The 25,884-nt window shown below is 45.6% G+C and overlaps 1 protein-coding gene and 1 non-coding gene across 3 annotated transcripts in view; one reads left to right on the top strand and one right to left on the bottom strand.

Annotated features, from left to right (window-relative positions):
* Positions 1–19,856: 19,856 nt before the first annotated feature.
* The window catches only part of SENP5 (SUMO specific peptidase 5), a 31,159-nt gene continuing 25,131 nt past the window's right edge, over positions 19,857–25,884 (bottom strand). For both annotated transcript variants that reach the window (XM_035133434.3, XM_035133431.3), the window contains exons 7-10: positions 25,743–25,880; positions 24,872–24,955; positions 20,878–20,928; positions 19,857–20,745 (exon numbers count right to left, since the gene is read on the bottom strand). In XM_035133434.3, coding sequence (XP_034989325.3) covers positions 20,635–20,745; positions 20,878–20,928; positions 24,872–24,955; positions 25,743–25,880 — 384 coding nt within the window. In that variant the 3' untranslated portion in view covers positions 19,857–20,634. The remainder of the gene's footprint in view (positions 20,746–20,877; positions 20,929–24,871; positions 24,956–25,742; positions 25,881–25,884) is intronic.
* Positions 21,185–21,257, top strand: TRNAR-CCU (transfer RNA arginine (anticodon CCU)). Its single transcript has one exon. It is a non-coding gene; the product is annotated as a tRNA-Arg (tRNA).

Genomic DNA, 25,884 nt, shown 5'->3' with positions numbered 1-25,884 from the left:
TCACCCTATTGATATAACTGTTAGCGCTGGTTGTCTTATGCTTTGATTATTGCATGTCAGAAGGCGGTTTTAATTTTGCTTTGACAGTTGTGTTTTTGCATGCTGTGAGCTGCCCAGGGCTCTGAACAAGGAAGGAAAATATGATATAACGATAATTAACTGGTTAATATTTAAGAGCAGTCCTGGTGAAACAGACGAAATATCCACTCAGAGCAGAATCCTGTTTCCAGCTACACTGGCTGTGAAGCCGTCTATTTGAAGGCATCCTCCCCTTGAGGCCTCTCCAATCCAAGTTTGCTTTAAAGATAAAGGCAGGAAAACAGGTGGTGGGTCTTGAAATGTCCCATCAACAGTTAACAGCCTCCTCCACTATGATGGTATATATATTGTATTTCTATATAAATTACACTCGTACCTCGGAAGTTGAACGCCTTGTGAGTTGAATGTTTTGGCTCCCAGACGCCGCAAACCCAGAAGTGAGTGCTCCAGTTTGCAAACATTCTTTGGAACTTGAATGTCTGACGTGGGTTCTGCAGCTTCTGACCATACCTGCCAAGTTGCTGTCGGAGAAATAAGGGACTGGGCCGGAAGTAGCAGGCCGGAAGTAGCGCTGCCGCCATTTTGGAACTGGGCGGAGCATGCTCAGAAGTGACTTTTGATGCTGCTTTTCCCAGTTCCGAAATGGCCGTCGCGCCAGAAGTCGCACTGCAGACATTTTGGAACTGGGCAGAGCAGCATCAAAAGTCGCTTCTGAGCATGCTCCGCCCAGTTCCAAAATGGCCGCCACGCCAGAATAAACCAGGGGAAAACAAAAAAAATCCGTTTTTTCAGCTAGGAACAGCTGGAAAAAAGTGGATTTCCCGGGGAATATGGGAGACTTGGCAGCTATGCTTCTGACATGACAGGACATTCTGGGTGGTGGCTCCCTGCTTTGAGGAATGCCCTTTCTAGTGAGGTGCCTTTGTCTCCCTCACTATTAGCTTTTAAGAGAAATTTAGGACTCAAACATGAACCAGGAAAAAGAGGCTTGTGTGAAGCTGCTGGTTTATTAAAAAAACTTTAAGCAACAATACACACCTCTCATCCAAATCGTATTTATTTTGGGATCATAAAGAGACAACCCCCTGCTTTCTCTCACACACATAAGGGATTATGGAGGGAAATTAAATTTTATTTTCCCCACAAAAAGTTCCTGGAGTATTTGTAATTTGGTAGGCTTAATCCATTCTTGAGGGGATCCTGCACCTGCAAATTTCATCCACTTTGGCTAAAAAACAGGGAGCTGTAGCCAATTTTAGATTCCCCATTCGAGAACACAGAGTTTCATTTTATGCTGTGCAATTTAGAACCCAAAAATACAGATAGATGCAACTGAAGCAGAGCACAAAGCAACTCAGATGCTGATTCAAGGTAACTCTTGGGGCCCATGAATACTCCAGTACTGTATATGGAAGTTGCAGTTAGCAGCTATACCTAGTAGTCATGAACACTGTGCACTTCTTTTGAACTTTGAGCAAGCACCCTGGAGACACCGTTGGTGGATTATTTCAAAACCTAGGAAATTTCCATCACAACCTGTTGTGTCTCCTTTCATTAGGCAACCATGTGATCATCAGTCTGTAACAGCAAGTCTAGGACAGCAGCTGAACAACTTGTGACTCTATCTCTGGATCTTACTTTGCAATGGACACTTTGGAAGGGGAAAAACATTCCAGAAAAGTTACAAGCAGTTTAAGAGTTACAGGCAATTGAGACGGAAACATGGAAGGTGCCTAAAGAAGCCAGGCTGGCTATCTAAAGAACTTTTGACTGAGTTAAGATTTAAAAGGGATATGTACAAAAAATGGAAAAGGGGGGAAATCTCCAGAGAGGAATTCAAACATATAGCCAGCACGTGTAGAGACAAAGTCAGAAAAGCTAAAGCACAGAATGAACTCAGGCTCGCCAGAGAGGTTAAAAGCAACAAAAAGGGCTTTTATGGGTATGTCCGTAGCAAAAGGAAAAACAAGGAAACAGTGGGGTCACTCAGAGGAGAAGATGGTGAAATGCAAACAGGGGACAGAGAAAGGGCAGAACTCCTCAATGCCTTCTTTGCCTCAGTCTTCTCCAAGAAAGAAAAAAACGCCCGACCTGAAGAATATGGAGCAGATGATTCAGCAGGGGAAACACAGCCCAGGATAAGTAAGGAGGTAGTACAAGAATACTTGGCTAGTTTAGATGTATTCAAGTCTCCAGGGCCAGATGAACTACATCCAAGAGTATTAAAAGAACTGGCAGAGGTGATTTCAGAACCACTGGCAATAATCTTTGAAAATTCCTGGAGAACAGGCGAAGTTCCAGCAGACTGGAGGAGGGCAAATGTTGTCCCTATTTTCAAAAAGGGGAAAAGAGAGGACCCAAACAATTACCGCCCAGTCAGCCTGACATCAATACCAGGAAAGATTCTAGAGCAGATCATTAAGCAAACAGTCTGTGAGCACCTAGAAAGAAACTCTGTGATCACTAAAAGTCAGCATGGGTTCCTGAAAAATAAGTCATGTCAGACTAATCTGATCTCATTTTTTGACAGAATTACAAGCCTGGTAGATGAAGGGAACGCTGTGGATGTAGCCTATCTTGATTTCAGCAAGGCCTTTGACAAGGTGCCCCATGATATTCTTGTAAAGAAGCTGGTAAAATGTGGGCTAGACAATGCTACCATTCAGTGGATTTGTAGCTGGCTTACTGACCGAACCCAAAGGGTGCTCATCAATGGCTCCTCCTCATCCTGGAGAGTAGTGACTAGTGGGGTGCCACAGGGTTCTGTCTTGGGCCCAGTCTTGTTCAACATCTTTATCAATGACTTGGATGATGGGCTTGAGGGAATCCTGAGCAAGTTTGCAGATGACACCAAATTGGGAGGGGTGACTAACACCCCAGAGGACAGGATCACACTTCAGAATGACCTTAACAGATTAGACAACTGGGCCAAAGCAAACAAGATGAATTTTAACAAGGAGAAATGTAAAGTACTACACTTGGGCAAAAAAAATGAAAGGCACAAATACAGGATGGGAGACACCTGGCTTGAGAGCAGTACATGTGAAAAGGATCTAGGAGTTTTGGTTGACCACAAACTTGACATGAGTCAGCAGTGTGATGCAGCAGCTAAAAAAGCCAATGCAATTCTGGGCTGCATCAATAGGAGTATAGCATCTAGATCAAGGGAAGTAATAGTACCACTGTATTCTGCTCTGGTCAGACCTCACCTGGAGTATTGTGTCCAGTTCTGGGCACCACAGTTCAAGAAGGATACTGATAAGCTGGAACGTGTCCAGAAGAGGGCAACCAAAATGGTCAAAGGCCTGGAAACGATGCCTTATGAGGAACGGCTTAGGGAGTTGGGTATGTTTAGCCTGGAGAAGAGAAGGTTAAGGGGTGATATGATAACCATGTTCAAATATATAAAAGGATGTCATATAGAGGAGGGAGAAAGGTTGTTTTCTGCTGCTCCAGAGAAGCGGACACGGAGCAACGGATTCAAACTACAAGAAAGAAAATTCCACCTAAACATTAGGAAGAACTTCCTGACAGTAAGAGCTGTTCGGCAGTGGAATTTGCTGCCAAGGAGTGTGGTGGAGTCTCCTTCTTTGGAGGTCTTTAAGCAGAGGCTTGACAGCCATCTGTCAGGAATGCTTTGATGGTGTTTCCTGCTTGGCAGGGGGTTGGACTGGATGGCCCTTGTGGTCTCTTCCAACTCTATGATTCTATGATTCTATGATTCTATGAGTCTTATCGTGTAAGCCAAGCATGTGAATTAGCTCTAATTATATTATTCATATTTGCTTCTAACCTATCCCTTTGCAAGGACTTAAGATGGGCAAAAAGACTTTAAAAGCCAATTATAACCTGATAAAACCATGATAATATTTCAATTAAAATACATGTGCCAAAGCAAATTAACAAGACTTCATGACTGCTTAGGCCTGGCCATTAAGGGCAGCAATGCAAGTCTTTCTTGGCATGAAGAGGAACAAGTATGCCAGCCCAGCTTAAGACATTTTGCCGCCTGAGGCAGAGGAAAGGATGCTAGATTCCCCACCAAATTTAGGAGCATAGCACCCAGCACTGGTCATGCTATTTTGATGCCTTGTGCAGCACCTCTCCTACTCCCTAGCAGGAAAAATACTACAACAAACTGGGGTGACTGGTGACCACTGGGACTGGAAGACAAAAGGGAGCCCAGACTATAGCCAATGGCAGGTGGAGCCAACTGTGGCGATCAGCCTAAAGTTAAGCCAGGTTATTAAGGGTTAATCCAAATAGAATTGTTAGAACCCAAGGGGGAGGGCTCTGGCAGAGTATAAAAACCCCACCCCTGGAATCAGTTAGTCAGAGTTCGTGAAGGAATTAGTTGGGTAGTCAGTTGGTCGGTTAGTGAGAGTTTGTGAGGTAGTTGGTTGGTTATTAGTAGAGAGAGAGCTGGTTTTAAACATTGAGGTGAAGCATAGATGGTGGATTATAATCAGACAGGATAGAGAGTTTGTGAGCTTATTTACAAATATATATTTAGTTGTCTTTAGCGGTAATAGGCCGGTAATAGTATTAATTAGAGGTAATAGGCCGGTATAAGAAACATCTGTAATTTGGAACATTCTAAGACTCATACTGAAACCATTACGCTTATGTACGCACAATAAAGCAACATCTTTTTACTTTCACATTATCCTGGTCTGAAGTGTTTTGAGTGACAGCAGATATTTATTTTGTCGTTGGCGCATCATCAATAGACCGTAAAACGTCCGGGTCAGGGTGACCGCGACACCAACTAATTCTGGTTCCGTCCCCATTCCCTATCTTCTTCTGTGTTGAGTTCTGCAAGAGGCAATGCTGACACAGCCAATGCCACCCCCTGGACCAGCTGCAAGTGGAAACCAGTTTATGTTGGTGGGGCAGCACCCCATTTGCCCTAATGGCCCAGCCTGCCAAGTGGGAGGGTCAGCCCTAGTCCTCTATTTTAGTTCTTTCTCTGTAACATTGAGGACAGTGGTTCCCAAACGTCCCCCTCCCCATGGACCACTCAAAAGCTGCTGACCCCTGGGCAGACATCTTTGTGGTTTTTCTGCCCATTGCAGCAGTTGTAAAGTGCCGTGCTAGACATTGTTTGGTTTTGAGCTGCATCTTTACGGATGCACTGCAGAGCTCCCAAGGGAAGCTCACGGACCACTGCTAATCCCCTGCTTTAGGGGACACTCGCTGTAATGATCTCAGGCAGGCAAGCAAGCCCCGATAAGAATTAATGAGTCTCTGGCAGTTTTATGGTACGTTTATTTACAATTAGCATCCAGAGCGTGGCTCTAAGCCTGCCACTCTTAGCTATGAGTTGGTTCATGGGTAGGGAAACTAAGGCCCGGGGGCTGGATCCGGCCCAATCACCTTCCAAATCCGGGGTGGTCCGGGAATCAGCATGTTTTTACATGAGTAGAATGTGTGCTTTTATTTAAAATGCATCTCTGGGTTATTTGTGGGGCATAGGAATTCCCCCAATATATATATATATATATATATATATATATATATATATATATATATATATATATATATGTATGTATGTATGTATGTATATATGTTGTCCGGGCCCCCACAAGGTCTGAGGGAAAAGGCCCCCTGCTGAAAAGGTCTCCACCCCTTTCACAGCACTATATAAAAGGATGATGTCATATAGAGGAGGGAGAAAGGTTGTTTTCTGCTGCTCCAGAGAAGCGGACACGGAGCAATGGATTCAAACTACAAGAAACAAGATTCCACCTAAACATTAGGAAGAACTTCCTGGCAGTAAGAGCTGTTTGGTAGTGGAATTTGCTACCAAGGAGTGTGGTGGAGTCTCCTTCTTTGGAGGTCTTTAAGCAGAGGCTTGACAGGCATATGTCAAGAATGCTTTGTTGGTGTTTCCTGCTCGGCAGGGGGTTGGACTGGGTGGCCCTAGTGGTCTCTTCAACTCTACGATTCTATGATTCTATATGAAGGGTGCCAAAGTCCCATCCTTCCTCTCTTGTACTTCAATTGCATTTTAACCCTTCCAGCTCTTCTGGTGGTTGTACTTTGGTGGTTGAACTCTCCCCCCCCCAGCTATCAAAGGAAGATCCCTCATAGCCTCCCTGCTGGTTGCATAGCAGCCCCCTCAATGTCGTCTATCTCCTCCCCTCCCTCTGCCTGAGAGTTCTCTGAGTCTGCTGCTCTATCTGTGTCTGGGAACTCTTGATGAAGGGGGGCCCGAACTAACCCACTCCTGCTCTGTCTGTGGCTGCAATCCCTTGTCTCCAGAGGCGGGCTCTGGCTCCCTCTGTACTGGCATTCATTCATCTCCATCAGACTCTTCCCAGGCATTCGATTCAGCCATGTCCCTGACACCCACCTTGGTCAGGATAGCATTGCAAAACACATGTCCCCAATCCCTGCTCCTGGAAGGGACGGAGAAATGCATAGCACAATAGGGAGGTAGAGGGCAAACCGATAACAACCACACATTCTTCTTCTTCTTCTCTGGTGATCACTCGTTTTAACAATGAGTCCATAAGTGACTGCGGAGGCCAATTCTGGATCCACATGTCTTTCCACAGTGGGGACATTGGTTTCCAGGCGGGAGTTGATCATGGTGTGGATTTGCCAAACGTGCCTTCCTCTTAGCACGTTTCTCCCTTGCGTCCTGAGTTCAAGTATCTTCAAAGCCCACAACACCTTTGGTTAAAGGCTGTTCTCCAACTGGAGCACTGTGTTCCAATGGCATGAAGTAGTCACTTTGAGAAGACTACTTCATGAGAAGAGAAGAATCCTTGGAAAAGACCCTGATGTTGGGAAAGATTGAGGGCACTAGGAGAAGGGGACGACAGAGGACGAGATGGTTGGACAGTGTTCTCGAAGCTACGAACATGAGTTTGACCAAACTGCGGGAGGCAGTGGAAGACAGGAGTGCCTGGCGTGCTATGGTCCATGGGGTCATGAAGAGTCAGACACGACTAAACGACTAAACAACAACAACAGTCACGACAAACCGGTAGATTCCTATCTGCTGCAGCCTTCATCCACCTTCACAGGCGCTGTAACATACCACTTGTACAACCACACATACATTGAAGGAACAAGCAAGGGGCTCGCCCCACGTACTTCAGCACACCCCAGCCTTGCCTCCTTCTGCCACCCACAGGGGAAAGTCTTCTGCACTAACCAGGTGTGGTAAATAGCTCTGCGTCCTCTGATCCGGCTCACATGGAGGAGCTCGATGCACAGAGACCTCTCTCTTGCACCTGCTGGGGGTGTGCAACTCTTAGAGTGCTCCAGCATGGTGGCGAAACCCCTCAACACTTTTTTTCAACACAGGGGAGGGTCATGTAATGACACAGGTAAAGATGTGTAAACGCTAATGAGTGGAGAAGATGCTTTGGCATGAACGACCAGGTGGGAGGTAAGTGCATTGAGCAATATGTGTGGTTTAGTTTCTGGTTTTTGTGTTTTAAAGCATTACAGGGATGCCATTTTCTTCAGCAGCACTTGGGCCAACTTTGATGGCTAGGTCAGGACTAAGTGATCTGGTGCCCACCCATCTCTTTGTTGAACTACAGCTGCGATCACCCGGGACCGTTGGCCATGGTGTTTGGGGGCCTATGTGTATTCCAGGGGCTTGGACGATATGGCGCTTGGGGTCCCGTCCGACTCTACAATTGTGTGATGGTTAAAAGCATATGGACTAGAAACTTGGTTTCATTTTATTACTGCTATTTTTTTATAAGGAGCTGAAATAATTGCAGTGCTGGGTTCTACAAAATTGTGAACATAAAGAATCACACGCTACACAAAGCCTGGCTTATTCCAGACAAAGAGTTTGCATGAAAGAATCTGACTGAGAATGAATGCAATAGGGAGTCCTTGTCTGTAGGGTGGGGGCGGTTAATAATGCAGGAAGCACAACTCTGAAATAGTTTTCCACCCCCTTCTTCCTCGCCCCCCCCCCAAGAAAAATCAAGTACGCTTTTTGTGTATTTAAGACAAAGGCCTGTTTGGTGGATTTGACAGATGGTAAGAGGCTTTTAAAAACAGACTTGCATATTTCAGGTTTCAGGAGTGAACATACTGGCTGCTAATATGACAGGTTACAAACATCAGAAGATTTTGCTGTTAATTAGCCATTTGACAAATACCACATCCCAGAATCTCACTCAAATGCTTTTTTTTGTAGCACTTGGGCGACATCTGGTGGCCTAACACAGATGCTTTCGATCACACAGACCCCGTTTGGTCACACCATATTTAAACATTTCTAAAAGGAGAGAACACAGCTTCCCTCCCCGCCCCCCCCAAAAAAACACCCAGAAGCCCCAAAGGTGTCTCTGAAAGTGAAATGCAGCAATACGTGTGACAAGAGTTCAGCGAGATCTTCTGTGACTCTCACTTGGTTTACGAGCTGCCATTTTGAGTTCTTAAGGGAACAATCTTGTTTTCTCCTGCTCTGGAAGGTAGAACACAAACCAATGGGCTCTCATGTTACAAGGGGGTTCCAACGAAACACCAGGAAGAACTTTGTGACGGTAAGAGCTGCTCAACAGTGGCATGGTCTCCTTTGGAAGGTGACAGGCCCTCCTTCCTTGGGGGTTTTTAAGAAGAGGTTGGATGGCCATCTGTCACCGATGCTTCAGCTGAGATTCCTGCATTGCAGGGGGTTGGACTAGATGACCCTTGGGTCCCTTGCAATTCTACGATTCTAAGTCCTTCTCGTTCGGGGCACTCGGTGTGAATGAGTAAAAGCCACCGGCAGAGATCTTGCAGTGTAGGGAGCAGGGGCAAGTGGACTTCCCTATGTCTTTCTCCTGCCATCAACTCCAGCTTGGGTACCAATGCCCAGGGATGATGGGAGTTGCAGTTGCATCTGGAGGGCTGCAGCTCAGGGTGAGGCTTAGCCCAGTGACTGCCTGCCTTGTGCGCAGAAAGTCCCAGGTTCAGTCCCCCATAGCATCTCCAGGTAGGGATGGGAAATATTCCTTGCCTGGAAGCCTGGAGAACCACTGCGTCAGAGACTGGTTGAACCACATGAGGTGGGAGGCAACAGTCGGAGAAACACCCCACCCCCAGCAAGGGAAATCCCAGAGGAGGGTCAGAGCCCCGGGGATTGGTTGTGGGACACCGAGGAGAGGTCAGAGGGGGAAGATTGGGAGGAGGTGCTGGATGCCGAAGGGCAACAGGGTTTAGTGAGCAGGGCGAACTTGTGACAGAGAGCAGTTCAGACTGCTTTTCAAGAGGAGCAGACAGATTCGTGGAGGATAAGGCTATCAATGGCTACAAAACCATGGCACCTTCAAAGGCCAGTCACTGGGAATCACAGGTGGGAAAGAGTACTGTTGTACAAAATTATAAAACTGGAAGGGTCCTGGGGGGTCATCTAGACTAACCCCCTGTAATGCAGACTTTCCACTGTGAGGAGAGGCCTCACTTCCTGTATGTTTAGGTTAAAGGTAAAGGTAAAGGGGCCCCTGACCATCATGTCCGACTCTGGGGTTGCAGCGCTCATCTCGCTCTATAGGCCGAGGGAGCCGGCGTTTGTCCGCAGACAGCTTCCAGGTCATGTGGCCAGCATGACAAAGCCGCTTCTGGTGAACCAGAGCAGCGCATGGAAATGCCGTTTACCTTCCCGCCGGAGCGGTCCCTATTTATCTACTTGCAGTTTGATGTGCTTTCGAACTGCTAGGTGGGCAGGAGCTGGGACCGAGCAACTGGAGCTCACCCCGTTGCAGGGATTCGAACCGCCGACCTTCTGATCAGCAAGCCCTAGACTCTGTGGTTTAACCCACAGCGCCACCTGGGGTCCCTATGTTTAGGTTACGCTTATTTATTTTAGGCAGAAATATTTCTGGCTCCAAACACTTCCAAGTGAGTATCGTTATAAACAACTAAATGACCCTATGTACCGGGTATGTAGAATAGCTTGCCAAAAGCATTACTGAATTCTGAAGTCCCATTACTGAACAACAAAAGGTGATTTATTTACCTGTGTTATAACGTTGCTATAGTTATGAAAGGTAGGGGGGTTTTTTACATAAAAAAAAAATAACCACAGGAAATGCTCTTAAAATCTATTGTCTTCCCAAGTTTTGTACAGTCATTCTGTCTCGCACAAGAACTTTTTGGGGGGAGAACCATTTTCTTCCTTAGCAGTGAAGGAATTTTTAACACCACACTTTTAGGGAAGGACATAAAATAGCTTTATGAGTTAGATCTATGCCACCGGACCACTCACTGGCTATTCTTTCACCCAAATAAATACTTGATTTCAGCAACCAAATAATTGCCACGGCTCAGCAAATCAAGATGCTCTGCAAATCCACTCATAAGAAAGAAAGAAAGAAAGAAAGAAAGAAAGAAAGAAAGAAAGAAAGAAAGAAAGAAAGAAAGAAAGAAAGAAAGAAAGAAAGAAAGAAAGAAAGATCACTATTATATTAAATATAGCTCACCAGAGGGGGAAGAGGAGAAAAATGTGCCAAGATCAAATGGTGTCTTGATGAATATGTATTATCTGCAGGCCTGCTGCTTTTCCAGGAAAATGCCATTTGATTTCTTTCCCAGATAGACTAGAAACAGAACAGATAAGATCTTGATTCCCCCCCCTCCAACACTCTCTCCTCTTGCATAGAAGGAAGCAAGTCCTCAAATTATTTGGACATCTTGGCTTGCAAGAAATGGGTGCAGTTTGTTATAGTCACAGTTTTCTCTACCGGGCCATGCCACCCTTCCACTTTAAATATGAAAAACTGAATTTCCATGTCTTAAGTGGGGTGGGGGTTTTTTTTGGGGGGGGGTGTTGTGTTGTTGTTTTAAAACATTTTCCCTTTCAGTCATGTTGGGTTTTAAAGAGAGAGATTGGAAAACGTTGATGGACTGAAAATTCAAAGCAGCTGGTGATATATTTGTACCTTAAAAGAGGAGGATCACAAGTCAGAGGCCCAATTTGTGTGTTACAAAGTGCAGTCCTGTGGCAATTTGCCCAGATCTGGGGGCGAGGAGGACCATGTGTGTGTGTGTGTGTGTGTGTGTGTGTGTGTGTGTGTGTAGCAGTGCTTCAGTACCTAGCAGACCTGACTTAGCAGGTCACGAGTTCGAGAGGCCTGCCTTAAACACAAACATGCAGCCTCCCATACAGTTCTTCGGATTTCATCCCCGGTAGCACATCCCTCTGCGAGGAAGATTCAATCATCGCGCAGTTGACACTTGTTTACACGCCAGGCTCTTCCAACCCGCTTCCCAGCTGGGAAAAGCACTCGCGTATCGCACCAGTGATATGTAGCATGGATCAGGCCGTAAGAAGTAGAGAAGGGCCACTTGAAACTGCTTACACATTAAAACTTGCAGAAATGCGTCGAGTTGCTTTGTTCTTCCTCTTGCCTAACTGCAATTCATTTCAACGAGCAAGATTCCCCATGTTTTGGACGCGTCTTAAAACCAGAAAGTTTGGGGAAGATGTGATAACGGGAGCTGAAGTAATAACAGGATATACTCTACCCAAGGATCTTCTAATTTTGCTATTTTGATATATTAAAGAAAACAACCCAACCGAGAGGGAATTAATACACCATCCCTTGAGTGCTGCCAGAATTATTATTTGTCAAAACAGGGGGGACGGACGTGGATAACTGACACCTGGGACAAAGTATAAGAGGGTAAAGGTAAAGGAACCCCTGACCGTTAAGTCCAGTCGCGGAGGACTCTGGGGTTGCAGCGCTCATCTCGCTTTACTGACCGAGGGAGCCGGTGTACAGCTTCTGGGTCATATGGCCAGCATAACTAAGCTGCTTCTGGCAAACCAGAGCAGCACACGGAAACGCCGTTTACCTTCCCGCTGGAGCAGTACCTATTTATCTACTTGTACTTGACGTGCTTTCGAACTGCTAGGTTGGCAGGAGCAGGGACCGAGCAACCGGAGCTCACCCCGTCGCGGGGATTCGAACCGCTGACCTTCTGATCAGCAAGCCCTAAGCTCTTTGGTTTAACCCACAGCGCCACCCGCGTCCCGGTAGAGGATAGAAAGTAATATATGGAGAAATAGTCTTTTTCTAATGCACCCGAGTAATAAGCTACAGGATCATCCAACCCTCCGTTGTGTTACTTGGAACCTTGCAAAATTGAACCATTTCTTAAAAATATTTTGCAACAGAAATTTGTCTGCTGAGTTCGGTCCTAGATATCCTTTTTAGTTTTATCTGCTTTTGCTTTTTTGTTGTTGTTTAGTCGTTTAGTCATGTCCGACTCTTCGTGACCCCATGGACCATAGCACGCCAGGCACTCCTGTCTTGCACTGCCTCCCGCAGTTTGGTCAAACTCATGTTCGTAGCTTCGAGAACACTGTCCAACCATCTCGTCCTCTGTCGTCCCCTTCTCCTTGTGCCCTCAGTCTTTCCCAACATCAGGGTCTTTTCCAAGGATTCTTCTCTTCTCATGAGGTGGCCAAAGTATTGGAGCCTCAGCTTCACGATCTGTCCTTCCAGGGAGCACTCAGGGCTGATTTCCTTCAGAATGGATAGGTTTGATCTTCTTGCAGTCCATGGGACTCTCAAGAGTCTCCTCCAGCACCATAATTCAAAAGCATCAATTCTTCGGCGATCAGCCTTCTTTATGGTCCAGCTCTCACTTCCATACATCACTACTGGGAAAACCATAGCTTTAACTATATGGACCTTTGTAGGCAAGGTGATGTCTCTGCTTTTTAAGATGCTATCTAGGTTTGTCATTGCTTTTCTCCCAAGAAGCAGGCGTCTTTTAATTTCGTGACTGCTGTCACCATCTGCAGTGATCAAGGAGCCCAAGAAAGTAAAATCTCTCACTGCCTCCATTTCTTCCCCTTCTATTTGCCAGGAGGTGATGGGACCAGTGGCCATGATCTTGGTTTTTTTGATGTTGAGCTTCAGACCATATTTTGCGCTCTCCTCTTTCACCCTCATTAAAAGGTTCTTTAATTCCTCCTCGCTTTCTGCCATCAAGGTTGTGTCATCTGCATATCTGAGGTTGTTGATATTTCTTCCGGCAATCTTAATTCCTGCTTGGGATTCATCTAGTCCAGCCTTTCGCATGATGAATTCTGCATATAAGTTAAATAAGCAGGGAGACAATATACAACCTTGTCGTACTCCTTTCCCAATTTTGAACCACTCAGTTGTTCCATATCCAGTTCTAACTGTAGCTTCTTGTCCCACATAGAGATTTCTCAGGAGACAGATGAGGTGGTCAGGCACTCCCATTTCTTTAAGAACTTGCCAAAGTTTGCTGTGGTCGACACAGTCAAAGGCTTTTGCATAGTCAATGAAGCAGAAGTAGACGTTTTTCTGGAACTCTCTAGCTTTCTCCATAATCCAGCGCATGTTTGCTATGTTTTATATCTGCTTTTGCTATGTTTTATATTTTGCTATGTTCCATTTTTAAAATAGTACCTATTTCAAAATAGTCCGTATTTCCAGCAGATTTCCATGTGATACCATAGTGCTGGGTCTAAACAATAGTATGTAGGCTAAAGGTTTTAAAAAATGATAGATTAGTCTTCCCCATCTCACATCCCAAAAGAGAACAGTTGTGAAAGCACAGACCATCCCCTGTTCTAATATAGACATGGATACATTGCCTGAGATTTGATGTTAGGCATACGCAGAACAGAACCATTAAAGTCAATGGACTTGGGTCCATTGATTTTAATAGATCTATTCAAAGTACAGCTTAGTTGGCTATAGTCCATTTATCCTCTTTGGCATAAGTCCATTCCGGAGAAGTGTTATTTTCAAAGGGGACAACATGATCTTCCATTTTTTATTTAAAAAAACCATCAATTTGTTACAAACCCCAACTGTAGGAAATGCTCATTCCTCAAATTATAGAAGGTAAAAGTTTTGGGGTAATCTCCTGGTTTCTTGCAGCAGTACTGTGTTCGCATTGTGCTCTAAAATTAAATTCATAGCCTACCCATTTCTGGGGTCTGTGCTTTGATAAGGAAGACGAGAAATCCCACCCACCCCAAACACAAGACTGAGAGGGCACCAGCTTCCATTTCACCAAATTTGGGAGGTCAGGATGTTAATGGCAACAGTTTGCTCTTGCAAACGATGGAAGCCAACCCCTTTGGAGTAACTGCAGACACACTGCTTGGGGAATTCTGAAAGTTCTTGAGCCGACTGATCAAAACTCAGCCATGATTTCCCCTGTGTGAGGCTGTCCAAACTGCTCTGAGTGACGAAAAAGGGGTAAAGCGAAGCAGTGCCTATAAACAAGGTATTCAGACCCATCAGGGGAAAAGACTGGCAGAAAGACCCAGTTCACCAGCCTAGTCCAAGGATGATGCACAACCCCCACCAAAGGACCTTTCTATCGTGCATTCATGATTATTTGTGCTCATGACGGTGCCGGGGTGGGTCTACACAACCCCACATTCAATGCTGTGTGTGCCTGCGGAAGTTTGAGGCTTCGTTTCCAGGCAGGTCAGCGACCACACAGTGAAAGTGCTAACATCAGAGAGGCAGCCAAATGAACTTAACTTCTGCTTCAGTTCTCGGTTTGCAAGATTTCAGCTAAATATTGCAATATTCTTAGGGCAGAAGTTATGTGCAACTGTACCTGAATTGCTTAGGCCCAAGACCTCTTCAGCAATGTGTGTGTTGGTATGCAAGAATTATTACCTAATAATTAAATGATTATATTATCTAATTAGGGACGCGGGTGGCGCTGTGGTCTAAACCACAGAGCCTTGTTGTTGTTTAGTCATTTAGTCGTGTCCGACTCTTCGTGACCCCATGGACCATAGCACGCCAGGCACTCCTGTCTTCCACTGCCTCCCACAGTTTGGTCAAACTCATGTTCGTAGCTTCGAGAACACTGTCCAACCATCTCGTTCTCTGTCGTCCCCTTCTCCTAGTGCCCTCAATCTTTCCCAACATCAGGGTCTTTTCCAAGGATTCTTCTCTTCTCATGAGGTGGCCAAAGTATTGGAGCCTCAGCTTCACAATCTGTCCTTCCAGTGAGCACTCAGGGCTGATTTCCTGAAGAATGGATAGGTTTGATCTTCTTGCAGTCCATGGGACCACAGAGCCTAGGGCTTGCCAATCAGAAGGTCAGCGGTTCGAATCCCCATGACGGGATGAGCTCCTGTTGCTCAGTCCCTGCTCCTGCCAACCTAGCAGTTTGAAAGCACGTAAAAGTGCAAGTAGATAAATAGGTACCGCTCTGGCAGGAAGGTAAATCGCGTTTCTGTGCGCTGCTCTGGTTCACCAGAAGCGGCTAAGTCATGCTGGCCACATGACCCAGAAGCTGTCTACGGACAAACGCCGGCTCCCTCGGCCTATAGAGCAAGATGAGTGTGCAATCCCCGAGTTGTCCGCAACTGGACCTAACGGTCAGGGGTACTTGACCTCCCTCAGCCAATAATGCGAGATAAGCGCGCAACCCCAGAGTCGGTCACGACTGGACCTAATGGTCAGGGGTCCCTTTACCTTTATCTAATTAACACATTTAAAGCCCACCTTTTCTCCAAAGAGCTCAAGGCGGCATATATGGCTCTGTCCATCACCGTTTTTTCCTCCCAACAACCCTATGAGGTAGGTTATGAGATATTGCATTAGCCCAACGCCACCCCAGTGAGTGTTGCACCAGTTACGTTTGACTGGACTTAACCGTCCAGGGGTCCTTTACGTGCTTGAGGCAGGATTTGAATCTGCAACACGCTCAACACAATGGTTCCCAAACTTTTTCAGGGTGCCACTCTCTTGGTTCCATAAACTCTTCTCCAAAGCCCACTACCATAGAAGAAGCATTATTCAGAACAGTGGGTTTGCACAACCCACTAATTGCACATTTGTTCAAAAGCCAATTAAAACAAGTTTAATGTGTTCAACAAAATTCATGAACTTGATCCAGTGGTAGCTGTTTGTAATAGCCAGATAGCTATTTGCACCTCCTGCATAATCCCACCCCGATATAGAGGGTGGTACCACACATTTGGGGGACCACAGCTCTAACCACTAGAGAGCATTGCTGTACTGTATACTGATTATACAAATAATCAAACTGGAAAAGCTCCTTTAAGGTCATTAGAGCCAGAGAGCAAAATGGATAGTAGATGTCATCCAATACCCTATTCAAATAAAGTAAAATAAGCTAATCGGTTCATGACTGGTGCTATGAACCAGGGCAAGATTATATAAAATAACTCAAAAAATGCTTTGTAAGAATTGCAATTCCAATGGATGAGGACTAATGAGAAACTTAAAGAAGGGATCTACCAGCGGGGGTTTTTTTCTGGAAGAGACAAATTTAAAACCAAATTATGCCCACCAACTTCCCTAAGTGGCTGTTTTATTTCTTCTGCAGTTTAATAAAAATGGTATTATAGGCCAAGTTTCTACAACCGCTAATACGCTGAGGGAATGCAGAATTTGTGACATGAATATTTTCAAATTAAGATATTTCTTGAACAGCTGGTTGGGAACTCAGCAAAGGATCGAGGCAGTTGGGGGGTTAAAAAAAACTTTTGAAAATTATATGGGAGGTGAGGGTGCAAAATCTGCAACCGAGCATTGATGTTCACTGGGCAACCTTGGGGCGGTCTCTGTCTCTCAGCTTAACCTACCACACAGGGCTGTTGTGGGAATAACATAGGGAAGGACGAAGAAGCATGTATGCCACCTTGAGTTTCTTGGAGGAAAAGTGGGATATACACGATGGTGGTGGTAGTGGTGATGATAAATGTAATAATGCTACAAAATGGGAAGTAATGACTAGAATACCAGATACCAGCATATACATTGGGGCTAACATTAACAATTCTGCAGTATGTTCACTGAACTTACGAACCATCTGGTATCCTAACCCAACTCAGAATAGCTAGAATTTATAAACCAGTAATGACAGCTATTGGACAGCGCGGGAGTTAAGATCAGATTCCACTCACTGCTGGTGGAATTGCCCTGAAGCTGAAAAGCACTGACAGGAAATTATATATATATATGTAAACTGGTCATGTCCGTTGTTTTCCACTTTTCACCGAAACCGCTTGATAGCGATGAAATTTGGACAAAACGTCCCATGCGGATATGCGAGGGTTTGCATACCGTTTGCGTAGATAGATGTCACACCTATGGCAGGTAAAGCAGGTAAAACCCACTGTTCCCGAACACAGACAGCTGAGGATGCTGGGAGCACAGGAATTGTTGCAAAACAGCGCCCTCTAGCAATGGCTACACTGGTACTGCAACTAGGAAAGCTTCCCTCTCCACAGCATCTCGGCTTGGCTTTGCAGACTGGGCCAAGGGACCGGGATAGGTCATGGGTCAGAACAGGGTGGGACCAATCACAGGGATGAGCCTGGGGTGGGGGAGGAGGGGGCGGGATAGGTCATGGGTCGGGACAGGGTGTGGCCACTCACAAGGATGAAGGGAGGGGACAGAATAGGTCATGCGTTGGGACAGAGTGGGGGGAATCACAGGGATGAGCAGGAGGAGAGGAGGGGACAGAATAGGTCATGGGTTGGGACAGGGTGGGGGGGTCACAAGGATGTGTATAAAAGAGTTTGCAGGGAAAGACCAGGACATGCTTTTTGTATAACTTTTAAGCTTCTTGGAGGAAGGATTTGATGAAAAGTGTTAAAAAAAGAAGCAGCCACTAACTTGTTATCATGAAGTCTTTTAAGTCCTGCAAACATGTGTGGACTAGGCAGCTACTGCATTTCAAAGGGAATATGCCAAGACTGATCATCAGGAAAAACAAGTGTTCGCCTCTAACCTCCATTTTATTAAAAAAACAAACAAGCCAGTAGCACTACAAATTCAGGGGACAACATGCAAGGCCAGGATTCTTCTAAATGGTTGCTTGCAAAACCCATTAATCTTCAGTGCAAACATTGAGTTGTCTCTTTTACCGCCGATAGCCATTACACATAAATAGCAATTATTGTGCCTGCCATAGGAGCTGACAAGCTCCCTCTTCATGGCTTTGTATTTTAATCTCCTGATTTCTTAGCACTCACCCCCTTTAAGAAATATTTAACAAGGGTGCACAATTTCCTCTCCAAGGCAGGATTTTTTAATATATAAAGAAATGGAAAAGAGTTATGAATGCAATAAAGACAAGGATGTTACTAGAAGGCATACGTGATGAATTGCTTGAAGGCAGCGCCGGCACAAAACCTTGCAAAATAAAGGTCTGCAAGCCTTGCACATTTAATTTAGTGGACACTCCAGCAGGTGGCAAGTTAAAGCTAGTTTTTTAAAAAAAATCTGCTACATGACCTTTGTTAAGGGGATAGGAGAGAATCTTTGCACATGCTTCTGGAATAGACTCTTACATCTCCAGGACTTTGGGCACTGCACTGTTGGTGATTGCATGTGTACAGAGCGCCAAGAAACTAAATTACATTATTGCTCACTGGAGCCAGAGCTGAGATGGGATGGCAACAACAGAAACATGCCTGCACTGTATAGCCATCAGGGCTGGCAGAAGAAGCATAGCAGTCCAATAAATGTGATGGAATTAGAGAGGCCACTGCAGCAGGGAGGTGGCCACTCCAGAGCAAAAGCACTACGTAATCCATCAGGCTTCTGCCTCCTTTGGCAGTCACCGGGCAAGCAACTGTTCCATCAGGCTGCTGCAGAAGGGAAAGAAGCAGAGCCACTCCATCGGCTCTGCTGAGACCAGCTCCGTTTGCCAACGACTCCAACACGAGACCACCCCAGCTGCTAAACTTTTAAGAACTGGTGGCAGAATCTGCTATTATTATTATTATTATTATTATTATTATTATTATTATTATTATTATTATAATATCTGGAAAAACCTGTTTCAACTTAGGAGCATTGAAAAGAAAAACCATTTCTATTAGAATAGGAAAAGTGAATTGCAGGACTATCTGACCCTTGGGACACTTTCCAATTTTATGATCCTATGAGGTTTTGATGGGGGGAAACATGCAGGGATTTCTCAGTAAATAAAGTGGTAGAAAGAATACCCCCTAAATGAATGGAAGCTCTAAATGCCACTCTTATTTGAACTGCTAACAGTATCCATCGTCAAATCAGCAATTTCCCAGGAAGGTTCACACCGGAGTTCTCAAAATGAGGATGTCTCTAGCTGCGACAGGAAAATGTGAAATTGTGGGATTCTGTGGCTGGTCGAAGGGTCCCGCAGATTCAGCTTCCATTCAAGCGCAAAAAAAAAGTATAGAAGCCAAGTTGCTAGACCTCAGGATACACATACAGGCTTTGCCCAAGAGGATGGTGGGAATTTCATGCAGTGTAGGTGCTCTAGCATATTGCTGCCCGCCCCCCACCCACCCACTCCCGTCCAAAACTCTTGGCCTTTCTTTCTCAGAAAGCTTGAACAGAAGATCACACATTCTTCAAGTACGCAAAGTAACTTTATCCACATTTAAAAGTTTTATTCCTGGCACGCACACACACGCACACACGAGAGATTGAGAGAATTCAGCCTCAGAGAAAGTGATCACACTGGTCCAAAGCCTGGGGACAAGCGGACCACGCCAAAAGAAGGGGCAGGACTACAATGATGCACACGGGGTGAATCTAAGGCTCCCTGCAGGACAAGCCCCAAGAAGCAAGAAAACTTACAGATAGATAAAAGAGCTGTTGTCCTCTTGACCCTGTCACCGACAATGTCACCACAACAAACACAAGGAACAAGGGAGTTTGGGGGTGGGTGGGGGAGAGAGAGAGAGAGAGAAGTAAAGGAAGGCAGAGAGGGGTCAGGTGTGGCCTACAAATCACCCTGAGAATGGGATCATATTAAAAAAAGAGAAGACGACATTTCCAGAGCAAGCATAGGAGCAACACCACCAAATCCAACCGAACTAGCATCTCCATCTTTTATTAGTACTAAAGAGTATCGTGTACAAGGGATTGCTTTTGAACTGTAGGGTGATCTAGTAGCCATCTAGTAGAATTTCTCCCCCCCCCCCAAAAAAAAAAGTTGCAATGACTTAAAACTTTGCTGGACTTCCACAAATCAAATATATAGGCCAGTTTCCACCACACCCCTCTTCTTCCCAATATAATGGGAATTTGGAGCTTTTAAAAAGACTGAAGGAGGAATAGTCTCAGGTTGTTGGTTTTTTTAGACGAAATGTTGTAACTGCTCTTGTTATGGCATTGGGTTTCTTTGTACATTCAAAGCATTATTGCATCAGAGAGGGGGGGGGAATGGAACATGCATTTATGTTTTCAGACAAAAAAGTTTAACCTGTATTATTCTCTTCTGTTTCTAGCTACGTTTCAAAAGGTGCACCAATTCTACAGTTTTATACTTCTCATTTAGTCGCATGCTTTGCCTATGCGCATGCGTTTTAAGATAATAAATATTAAATACAGGAAAGAACATTAGAAAACGAAAAGAAAAGGGGGGAGGGAGGAACAAACGACTGACATCGGGAATATTTTGTGGCAGGTCCACCGGTTAAGGAGCATGTCAGAAAAAAATGTTTGAGGTAATTGTGTTGGCCACACTGCTCCGCCATGACTCGTTTTGAAATCCATGGAAGTTTCTCAGAAAATTCAAGTACACAAAATACCAGCCTGGGCTCTTCAAAAATGCCAAAAGGGGTAGCTTCTCTCTTTCCTTCTCTTCCTTTTATTAGTCTATTAGCCGGCATTCGCAGAGCTCCTTGTAAATCCTTTTTCGCACCCGAGGCATGTCTTCTTGGGAGAACTGAAAAGGCTGGTCTAAGGCGAGGCACTTGCAGTACTGCAGGGGAGGGGGCGGGGAGAGAAATGAGAGAGAGGCTTAGGAACCAGAACCAAAAATTATTACAAGGAAGATTCGATAGAGGGAGGAAGCCCACACAAAAATAAAATATAAAAATGATTGCATCCTTACCTGGAGCACAAAAACTCCACAGTCACTGTCGTTTTTCTGTTGTGGAATGCACTAGAAGGGGAAGAGGGGCGGGGGGGGGGGGGAAACGCAAACAAATTTCAAACATCCACAGAATGATTCCCCATTCAAGACTCTCCTCCAAATGAAAGCTGGGAGAGCAGCCTCCACATTTCCTAGCCACGCCTGTCGAAAGGGTGATTCAAGAGACAGAACCCTGGATGCACCAGGTGGGAAGAGAGCAGTCGCACTTGCAGGCTTCCTACAGGCATCCAACTGGCCACTGAGAGAACAGAGCGCTGGACCTGATGCTGGGATAGCTCAGTTGGTAAAGCATGAGACTCCTAATCTCAGGGTCGTGGGTTCAAGCCCCATGCTGAGCAAAAGATTCCTGCATTGCAGGGAGTTGGAATAAATGACCCTCGTGGTCCCATCCAGCTCTACAATTCTATGACTAGGCAGGCCTTGGGCTGATCCAGCAGCCACTTTTCTTATATACTCCTCTTCCTGGCACAAGCCCTTTGCCAATCAGGCTTGTGGGACACCTGTTCCAGGACAGGCAGATAACCACTTGCGCTCATTGACTGCTTGCAGGATGATCCAGTAGCAGCAAGCAAGGGATACCCGGCGGTTGCTGATCAACCACTCTCATACTTTTCTGCACTGTCTCACATCTCGACTCTCCCTACTTCGCTCTCGTCTGGAGCCAGCAAAGAGGAGTGATTCCTAGCAGCAATGAGGAGAGGAAAAGAGAGAGCAGCCAACACCTCATCACTTCTACCCTGTGCCAGGGAAGGAATGTTTTTGCAGGAGCAACAGCACCTGCAGACTCAGAGGGTGGAACTCAATGTAGCACTAACTCCCTTGTCCTGTCGGCACAAAGAATGCCCCCTGTTCTGCTCTTGCTCCCTAAATCTGTCCTGGAAGTTCTCCCAAACTTCTGGAACAGATTGGGGGGGAGGCGAGGGACACATACAAGTAGAGTGGGAATCCCTGTGATCCCAGAGCAAGGGTGGATTCATCCCAGGACCTTTTGGGATGAAGTCTACATCCACATCAACCAGAAATTCAGTTATAATTCAACAGCAAAACATTTCTTTTTTTCCACTTTGAAGGGAGGGAAAGAGTTCTAATTCAGGGATGGGGAACCTACAACCATCTCTGACCACTGGCCATTCTGGCTGGATCTAAGGGCCACAGGTTCCCCATCCTTGTTTTAGAGGATGGTCCTCTGAAGTAAATCAAAGCCAAGAGGTCACGACAGCCCATGTACTCTATACTCAAAGAGGTGCTCAGATCCTTGCATGGATCGGGCCAAGTAATTCAACACAAATACGCATTTTATAACAGAAAACAAATTACATCTCCCAACCCAGCACCGAATTTTTAATGACCTCAGCAGGATAGTTTCTCCTCAATTATTTCGAGTAAATATTTGAACATTGCTATCTGCTTTACACAGGAAGAATTTCTTTCGTGCTTGCACACTGGTGCCCGCAGAAGCCCAAATGTGCCAGATCAGAGAAGCATTTGTCTCTAGGCTTCCCGGGGGGGGGGGTGAGGGAGGGAGAGATTTCTGCATCTCACCTCCTTAACAGTTTAGAAAGCTACAAAGGCATAAAGCTATGGCAAATATAAGTCCTTTAGCGTGATTAGCCTGCATATTAATGCTAGTAATTTGAAGGCTTGGTACTCTTTTTATTTTTTTATTTTTATTTTACTCATCGGTTCTGTGAGCACCAAGCCCATGTGTTTCATGGTAATCTGTAGCAGGTGCTCAGAGACCAAGAAAGCTGCTCAACACCATGGGCCTAATCCTCAGCAACACGGCCACAAGCACTTTCTAGTGTTGGAAAGAAGGAAAGTAAGTTCTGGCTGGGTCTTAGTGGGGCTACTCAATTATGCCGGTGTTTCTCAAAGTTGGGTCCTCAGCCACTGCTGGATTACAACTCTCATCATCCCTGACCACTGGTCCTCCTCGCTAGGGATATAGGAGTTGTAGTCCCAACAACTATGGATTCAAGTTTGATAAACACTGGCATAATGCATGAAGTGACAAGTCTGTTTTTGCAACCAAATGACCATTCTACAGCCCCGTTTTTACTATGCTTTGGCACCCCACCCCCACCCCCGGCCAGTGCCTGTTAGCCCCGGCAACTAGTCCACCTGGTGTGTGTCATTATCCCATCCACCCCTCCCCCAAATTGCTACGTCCATGCAAGCTTCCCCCAGTGAATCCTGGAGACCAGTTTCATAAGTGTACAAGGAAGGAGAGAACTGGGTTTCTTAAGGGGGACTCCAGCAATACGTCCGCTGGGCCAAGTAGGACAGCTATCCACCACCTTGAGTCAACCCCCACAAATGTATTACAATTATTTATATCCCATCTTTCAGGATATGAATACTACCAAAGTGGCTTACAAGTAATATGAAATTAAATAGGTTCTCCTTTTATTTCCTCCATGGTGCAAATAGTCTTTAGATTGTAAGCATGGAGAGGCAGGGCGTGTCAAATCTATATTTTTGAACAGTGCAGTTTTAGGTACAATAATATTCAAAACGTATATTTAAAAAGGCAGGTGCCACAGTTGCATCTCTATTATTTTTAGGTGTGCACTTGAAAAACACAACGCAAGGATAGGTCCTGAATCTCCTGCTCCTTGCAGCGATTACAACAAAGCCAAGCTGGCTTTGAAACACTCCAGCTTTACTAGCACATCTTCCAGATTCTCCAGACATGAAAATCACCAGACACTCCAGAGGTTAGGTTATGTCCTAGACCTCAAACCGCCCCCAGAGCTGCACAAGAGTCACTTTTTTGGGGGGTGGGATGGAGGAGAAGTGAGAGAACTTCCTCATGCAGTAATAAAGCCTCAAGATGCCTCATTGTACCAGGAAGCCGTTGGGAGACAGCTTAATGTTCAATGACCCATTTTATCTCTTCAGAACTATTACAGGATATGGTTATGCAAGTCACAAATTCCCTCGTTTGCACTTCACACAACTTGTTCCCTTTTATCACTGCCAGACTACATCTGGTTGCAAGCGGCTGTCGTATTGGAGTAATGTGGATGTCTTGGTAGCTCGGGGGGGGGTTCACTTCTGCCACTTTTAAAGCCCCCTGCCATTCACTGCAGCAGCCCCCCAGCCACCTCACCCAACATGCCATTGCCTACAATCTGCTAACTCCATCCTAGCAAAGCCATGAACCCACAGCAATTTTGAATGTAAAATACTGCCCAACTCTAATTTCCCCATTCCACCTCCACCACAGATTCCCCCCCCCCATTTCACGATTTCATTTATTTCGCCAGAATTACAGTATATACCGCCTGATTGCAAACGGAAGAAACTAGTTTGTCTGCGGCTGAATCCCTGGGAATCCCTGCCCATTCTCACACAGAAGCAAGAGGCATCATTACAGCACAGGTAGCGCTTGTGACGGACAAGCCAACACCCACCCACCCCCCAAAAAACCCACTGCATAGCATCCTTGTTGCTTCCCATTGGTTACCAGCCCTGATGGTTATGTTCTGCCTCCCCTGTCAGAGGCAGCAATGTTTCTGAATAGCAGTTGCTGGAAAATGCAGGAGAGTGTTTTGTGCTCAGGTGCTGCTCAGGAGCCCTAAAGGCATCTGGCTGGCCACTATGAGACCAGGATGCTGGACCAGACAGGTCACTGTCTGATCCAGCAGGCTCTTTTTATGTTCACTGTGCCTTCCAGATGTCCCTGGACTCCATTTCCCATAATTCCTGAGCATCGGCCACACCAGGTGGAGTTGATGAGAGTTGTGATCCCAAAGAATCTGGAGGGCTACAGGCTCCCCATCCCTGCATTCTTAGTTTGGTGGTACATGTCACATGTTGAGGGTTTTCATAGCAAGCACTCTCTGGGCTTCCTGGGGAAAGGTGGAGATTTCTGACTTCCGGTGGGCATTGCGTGTTCCATCTTACTCTACAAAGCCATCTTTCTAAAAACCACACAGGTGGTCCTTACCTTTGTAACAGCAGTCTGCCAATCCTGAAGGAAATCGGGATGGTTCTTCTCTCTAGCTTCTGTCAGCAGGTATTTGCGTATGTTCTTTAAAGAAGAGGAGGGGGGGGGACATGAATAAGGGCCATTTGAATACTGCTATGAAAACTTCTTAACTGAGTGTTTCCCTGCAGAGGATACCTGTGGGTATAGTGAAGAGAGTTTTCTGCTTGGACTGGAGGAGACTGGGATTAATTCTGCAACTGCTCATCGTGTGAAGCTGGGACACCCCAAGCTCACAAGAACACCGAGCAGAATGCAAAAGGTAAAAATGAAATAAACACCATACACAGGGCCTTGAGATCTTTACAGAAGGAAGCAGGGTAGAAGCGGGATTGTTAAAGGGCATAAACTATTTGGAAGCTATTTAGGATTAATTTAGATACACTGGGCAGGAACTGTCGCTTTCGCAAATGTGGCGTATGCATGAAATGTACCGCTGGAGAAGCAGTCTTAAAATTATATAAACTCCTAGGGTTTGTGGCTGCAGCAGAGTTGCAAGAACAAAAGGGTTTGGGCTGAGCCAAGACAAGCTTCAAGACAAGGAAACGCTAACAAACAATATAGCACCTGGCCTGGGATCCTTGAGACTGGTATGTCTTATCACTTGCCTGAAGATCAGAGTCTAATTCGCACAACTTCTGAACTACATCTGGGCCAGTTTCCACACTGACAGTGCTCTCTCTTTTGGGCCAAAGAGTCCTGAAATGTGTAGATTAGAAGCTTCAAAGGATTACCGAAAAATCGGAGCCCTGTGAAAAGGGGGGGGGGCTAAGTGCTTTTTCTAAGGCTGACACTGTTTAGTAGAACAGCTATAACAACAAGTTGCTCTTACCTCAACACAGAACTTAAAGTGAATGCCTTGAGAGTCGTAAAACGAAATAATTCGGTTAGGGAGATTCACAGTAATTAGGGACCAGTGGACTTCCAGATGAATAGGAATTAACAAGAGCGTCTTTTTGAAGAGGTCCACCTAG

The sequence above is a fragment of the Zootoca vivipara genome, chromosome 5 (genome assembly GCF_965207765.1).
Source record: "Zootoca vivipara chromosome 5, rZooViv2.hap1.1, whole genome shotgun sequence".
NCBI lineage: Eukaryota > Metazoa > Chordata > Lepidosauria > Squamata > Lacertidae > Zootoca > Zootoca vivipara.
The sequence above is the reverse complement of the archived record's forward strand: the minus strand, read 5'-3'. Positions and strand labels throughout refer to the sequence as shown.